This window comes from Pseudophryne corroboree, chromosome 3, assembly GCF_028390025.1.
Source record: "Pseudophryne corroboree isolate aPseCor3 chromosome 3, aPseCor3.hap2, whole genome shotgun sequence".
NCBI classification, from domain to species: Eukaryota; Metazoa; Chordata; class Amphibia; order Anura; family Myobatrachidae; genus Pseudophryne; species Pseudophryne corroboree.
In genome coordinates this window covers 221891547-221898296 of record NC_086446.1, presented here as the reverse complement: position 1 = coordinate 221898296, position 6750 = coordinate 221891547, and the positions used below count along the sequence as shown (strand labels likewise).

Sequence of the window (6750 nt, the reverse complement as noted above, 5' to 3'; positions counted from 1 at the left end):
ACTACACCTTCCCCACCACAGTGCAGCTTGAGGCCAGTGCCTACCTTTGGCTATCATCAGCCTGATGGAGGAACAGAGAGCTTCACTCAGCTGGCTTGCTTAACTGGAAGAGCCCTGGAGGAGCTGCGCTCTGGAGCTCCCCCTAGCTGCAGCCAGTGCCAGCTCTCTGTATATACAGGAGGCAGCTTCCGTGTCACTGACACAGCTCCTCCGTCTGTAAGAATCATGAAAAAAAAAAGTAGCAGCGAGCGATCGTCAGCTGGAGAAGTGCCCCCTTGAGGTCAGGAGCCCGGCGGCAGCCGACTCCACTGCCTCCCTCAGTTCCGCCCCTGCATTGAATTAAGTTAATTGATAGCTGCCACTGTCTTTTCAGTGGCCGACTTCCTCACTGGTCCCTGCACCTTACAAATCACACCCTCTTTATTATACTGAATAATATACACATTTTACAAGTGTCATACCCAGTATTAGAAACCACAACCTATTACACTGGAAGCAGACACCTTACTGATGAAGCTGTTTGCTCCTGTATAGGAAATATGAGAATTCTAACTATATAAAGATACTTCTCTGACAATTACACGTAACTTCATATAGTTATATTTCTCATGCTTCCTCTACAGGAGCAAATAACTCCATCAGTAAAGTGTCTGCTGTTAGTGTAACAGGTCATGGGTTCTAATCCTGGGTATGACTGCTTAGAAATGTGTGATTAAAAATAAAAGACAATTAAATGTATAAATACAGTACATAATTTTCTTCAGAACACTCCATATACACACACACACACACACACACACACACACACACACACACACACACACACACACACACACACGTGTGTATATATACATATATATACAGGTTGAGTATCCCATATCCAAATATCCGAAATACGGAATATTCCGAAATACAGACTTTTTTTGACAGAGAGTGAGATAGTGAAACTTTTGTTTTCTGATGGCTCAATGTACACAAACTTTGTTTAATACACACAGTTATTAAAAATATTGTATTAAATGACCTTCAGACTGTGTATATAAGGTGTATATGAAACATAAATGAATTGTGTGAATGTGGAGACACTTTGTTTAATGCACAAAGTTATAAAAAATATTGGCTAAAATGACCGTCAGGCTGTGTGTATAAGGTGCATATAAAACATAAATGTATTCTGTGCTTAGATTTAGGTCCCATTGCCATGATATCTCATTATGGTATGCAATTATTCCAAAATACGGAAAAATCCGATATCCAAAATACCTCTGGTCCCAAGCATTTTGGATAAGGGGTACTCAACCTGTATATATATATATATATATATACACATACATACATGCACATCTACATACATATATTTATCTTAATATAGTAAATAGGGGGGCACCAATATTTATCTTGCCTCCGGGCAACTGGGACGAACTTACGCCACTGATACTGTCACACACCTAAACACATACATGCACACATACATACAGTACATACATATAATCACACACCTGTATAAATCCATACAGTATATAGTGACACATATACATACAGTGACACAAAAGCAAACATACAGATGGGATGTAGTTATGTGACTGGTGGTCAGGAGACCTCCAGTCACAATACCTCCCTGTACATCCTGCCCCCCTCACAATCCCTACGGTCGGCATGCCGACCAGCAGGGACTATTCCCACTCAAGAGTGTCCACGACACCTATAGAGTGGGAATACCACCCGTGGCGACCACAGGACGCCACCAAACCCGCAAGGGGCTGCTTGTGTCCGCCCCCCCCCCCCCCCCCCCGACTGCATTCCATTGCCAGGAAACTGGTGTCTGTATGCTGACCAGTCACACCTACTACACCCATACAGATATGTAGTCACACACCTATTCACATACAGTCACACACATGCACACATTCATACACAGTGGTGTCGAGAGAGGGGGGGGGGGAGAGTACAAATTACCCGGGCCCAGGTCTGATGGAGGGGTCCAGTGAGGTTCCAGTAGGGGCCCAGGCCCCCTCCCCCTTACCTGGCAGCAGCAGCTGCACCTCATCTCCTCAGCCCAGTACAATGTGCTGTGTACTGGGCTGCAGTGTGGCCATGGAGGTACTTAAAATACAATTTTTTCAGTATTTTTTTCTAAGGGTACATGACCACACCTCCTATGATCAGGCCACGCCCCTTGAAAAGTACCTGGGCCCAGCCCGGCTCTCGACTGCCTTGTTCATACACACACATATAGCAGTCACACACGCATACAGTACCCCTTCCCTGAGTCGTACTCACTATTTAGGCTATGCTGCTGCTCTCCTCGCCTCCTCTCTCCCATTCTGCTGCTGGCTGGCATGGCACAGTTTAGCCCTGCCCCCTTTTCGAACCTCAGGAAGCTTTTTTTCCAGTGCAGCAGTAGCTGTAATGATTAAAGGCACTGGCAGTGGGGGGAAGAGGGTGTAGTAACTTGTCCCCTGTGCCTCCTCTTAATCCGGCTCTGCCAATCACAGTACGCTGCAAAGATGAAACTGAAAGTAAATTACAACTCCCAGCAGCAAGGGCTGCTGGAAGTTGTAGTATATTTTCAGTTTAATCTCAGCGATGCGGTGTGCCCGGTTACTTCATAGGCTGCAGCTATCAGAGTCTGGAGCTTGAGCTCCGCCACCTCTAAGCGAATACTAACGCATATGGGCCCTCATTCTGAGTTGATTGCTCGCTAGCTGCTTTTAGCAGCATTGCAAACGATAGGCCGCCGCCCTCTGGGAGTGTCTTAGCTTAGTAGAATAGCGAATGAAAGGTTAGCAGAACTGCTACTGAATAATTCCTTGCAGTTTCTGAGTAGCTCCAGACCTACTCCTAGATTGCGATCAGCTCGGTCCGTTTAGTCCCTAGTTTGACGTCACAAACACGCCCTGCGTTCGGCCAGCCACTCCCCCGTTTCTTCAGCCACTCCTGCGTTTTTACCTGGCACGCCTGCGTTTTTTAGCACACTCCCTGAAAACGCCATGTTGCCGCCCAGAAACACCCACTTCCTGTCAATCACACTATGATCACTCGAGCGTTGAAAAAACGTCGCTCGAGCTTGTGTATATCTACTAAGTTTTGTGTTAAATAACTAAGCGCATGCGCGCTGCGTACCATACGCATGCGTATTTTCTACCTAATTGCTCCGTTGCGAAAAACGGCAACAAGCGAACAACTCGGAATGACCACCATGGAGGGGGCATTAGGGGGATTTAAGTGACAGTCTCTGCGCCCTCTCCAGTCCGACGCCCTGGTCACATGACCCCTAGCCCTCCCCCAGTTGCGGGCCATGTTGTGGGGGATAGGAGTCAGCCACTGCTATCCCTCACTCCTGGACATGAACAGAAAGTCAGGCAACGGAACCGGATTCTGGAATTCCAGTTCCATTGCCTGACTTTCAGTTCATGTGGAGTGTTTGTTGGAGCTAATGAATTATTGACATCCATCAACCATTTTATTGTGTTTATTGCCTTATTTGTGTGTTTTTTTTAGGACATTTAATAATAAAAGTTATATTTTATATTTAGATTTTTTTTATTTCACAAGCATCTCTAGTACGCTGTGAGTGGTGCTTTGCTGCATCTGCAGTGCGAATAATACACAAAACTTATAGGAAGAGATGGTACGCTCCACCTTTTGGAGCATCTCAATTGAGCCGGGGGTCTCGCATCATATAGTGTATAGACATTAGGTGCATTAGGACTCATCTGTAAGTAAGTATTCCTCCATTCATATTTGAAATACTGCGATGATACAGTATCAAAGATATGAATGGAAACTAGCTTTATAAAACACACTTTATAAAATATCAGCTAGATATAATAAATTTACATTCTGCTTAACTGGAGGATACATTGTGTTAATTTTCTAATATTATCATATGCTCTATTTGTTCATGCTGCATGTATAGTATAACAGAATACAGACACAAAATGCTTTGATTCATTTAATTTAAGCTGAATTGTATTGGTAACATGATTATAGGAATCAAATCATGTAACATGCATTCAATTTGCTCAAGTAACTGTATGGTGGCAGGGCCAATCTTCCTCACTGGTGGTGCCTCTAGTTCTTGCGTCCTCCCTTCACAGAGCTCTGGTAAGACTGAGGGACAAAAGGTTGTGGTGTAACATATTGAGGAATGTCAGGCTGTGGTGTTACACATTGAGGAGCAGCAGGTTGTGGTGTCACAATCTGAGGAGGAGCAGGTTGGGGTGTCACACACTGTGGAGCAGCAGGTTGTGGTGTCACAATCTGAGGAGGAGCAGGTTGTTGTGTCACACACTGTGGAACAGCAGCTTGTGGTGTCACAATCTGAGGAGGAGCAGGTTGTGGTGTCACACACTGTGGAACAGCAGCTTGTGGTGTCACAATCTGAGGAGGAGCAGGTTGTGGTGTCACACACTGTGGAACAGCAGCTTGTGGTGTCACAATCTGAGGAGGAGCAGGTTGTGGTGTCACACACTGTGGAGCAGCAGCTTGTGGTGTCAAAATTTGAGGAGCAGCAGGTTGTGGTGTCACACACTGTGGAGCAGGTTGTGGTGTGACTACTTGGTCTGTGAAGTATAGAATGTTTTATCAGGCAAGAAACTTCAGAACTATGATCATCTAAACAAATTTATCAAGCAGTATGTTTCTCTACATCCATTTGTACTTAAATGCATGAATTTTCATGGTACAATATATTCCATAGTAATCAGCAAGCTGCAACTCACCCATATATGTAATAATATATACAATACTGATATAGATATTTAAATGGAAAGCTTGGTCCATGTACATGATGTTGCCATCAAACAACTTGAACTGTAATGTATCCAAGTGACCTCCATGTTCCTGGCACCTAACTGCTAATTTGCTTTTAGATGGCTTATTGTTCTAGTCCCATCAATTCTGGTTTCACACACGCCGGCCTGAGGTAAAGCAAAACTTAGGATCCGTAGAAAAGATTAAAAATGTTAATTCCTAATATTAATAATTCTGCATTACAGTTTATTGTTATTTTGGTGATTATATACAGGTAATTTCCTACAGAAACAACTTCTGTGTAGATATGGTAACAGTCTTATAAGCTGATAAAGCAGTTATCAGTTGGTTGAAAAAGTTATTAATAGAAATGACTATACAACAGGGACGTGCGTTATACAAGTACCCAGGTTTTTGCAGGGAAACCAGAAAATGCATGTGCACAGTATACTATCTTGTTCTATTTCCTTTGGAGGACACCACTCTTTATTCAGATTTAGTTACATTAATGTCTAGTAGGTAAATGTCTATTTGTCAGTTATCAATGTTGTCATCTTTAGACACGTGTTTCATGTGCCTAATGGGAAATTCACCACTGCTTGGGCAATTGAAGCAAGCTTTACGATGCAGCATACTTGCCTACCTGACCCTCTCCATGAGGGAGAAAATGCTCTGTTCCTGGACTTTCCTGGTAATGTATGATTGCCATCACCTGTGGTGAAACACCTTTCTTATCAATTAACTAGCTCACCACAGGTGATGGCAATTACCAGGAAAGTCCAGGAACAGAGCATTTTCTCCCTCATGGAGAGGGTCAGGTAGGCAAGTATGCGATGCAGCCTCGATGTTTCTGATCTTCTAGACAACGGAATATAAAGCATCATTATTTGCACTGGCATCTCACTACTGTATACAATGCATTATCACTGATAATTGTCAGCATTAAGGTGGTCTTATCCTTAATGTCAGTGTTACTTTCCTAATGAAAACAATATAGCATACCTCCCAACATGACCCTTTCCAGGAGGGACACAAAGCTCTGCTCCTGGACTTCTCTCTTTTTTTATGATTGCCATCACCTGTGCTGAAACACCTTTCTTAGCCAGTAATCTGTTCAAAACAGGTGCCGGCAATCATAAATTAAGAGAAAAATCCAGGAACAGAGCATTTTGTCCCTCATAGAGAGGGTCATGTTGGGAGATATGATATAATTCTGTCACACTAGATTAAGCCTTTCCATATTTTATTCAGATTACATTTCTATATAAGCATTATCAGTTACAATACTTCTACTAACATACAAAGCCATTAAAAAAACTGCATCAAAATACATCTTTTACATGTCTCAATATATCTCCAACCTGGACTCCTCAACTCTGTCTGCACTCCTCATCCACACCTGTTACCTGCTCTCATTTCTGGGCTGCAATCACTGTGTAGATTGTTCCCACCTTGTACAACAAGCCTTCAAGTGTTTCCTGAAAATTCTCTGCTATAGGCAAGCTTATCAAACTTCCTAGCCACCTTCCTATCCTCCCTAAAATGTTCTACCCAATTACCACCACTCTGTACATTTAGGTCATACTTGCCTACCTGACCTTCTCCATGAGGGAGAAAATGCTCTGTTCCTGGACTTTCCTGGTAATGTATGATTGCCATCACCTGTGGTGAAACACCTTTCTTATCAATTACCTAGCTCACCACAGGTGATGGCAATCATACATTACCAGGAAAGTCCAGGAACAGAGTATTTTCTCCCTCATGGAGAGGGTCAGGTAGGCAAGTATGATTTAGGTCACAGTGTACATTTATTATATTGGTATACTCAACAATCATTATTCCGATCTCTAAACCATACTTGCCTACCTGACTCTTTCCATGAGGGAGAAAATGCTCTGTTCCTGAACTTTCCTGATAATGTATGATTACCATCACCTGTGGTGAAACACCTTTTTTATCAATTAACTAGCTCACCACAGGTGATGACAATCATAC

General features: G+C 43.1%; 1 protein-coding gene across 1 annotated transcript; it reads right to left on the bottom strand.

Moving 5' to 3' along the window:
• Nucleotides 1-3898: 3898 nt before the first annotated feature.
• LOC135057626 (uncharacterized) lies at nucleotides 3899-6328 on the bottom strand. The gene is made up of 2 exons (XM_063963450.1): nucleotides 6162-6328; nucleotides 3899-4565 (listed from the first exon to the last, which is right to left on the bottom strand). Exons 1-2 carry the CDS (start codon nucleotides 6169-6171, stop codon nucleotides 4075-4077), a joined length of 501 nt encoding a protein of 166 aa, XP_063819520.1. The 5' UTR covers nucleotides 6172-6328; the 3' UTR covers nucleotides 3899-4074.
• Nucleotides 6329-6750: the final 422 nt, after the last annotated feature.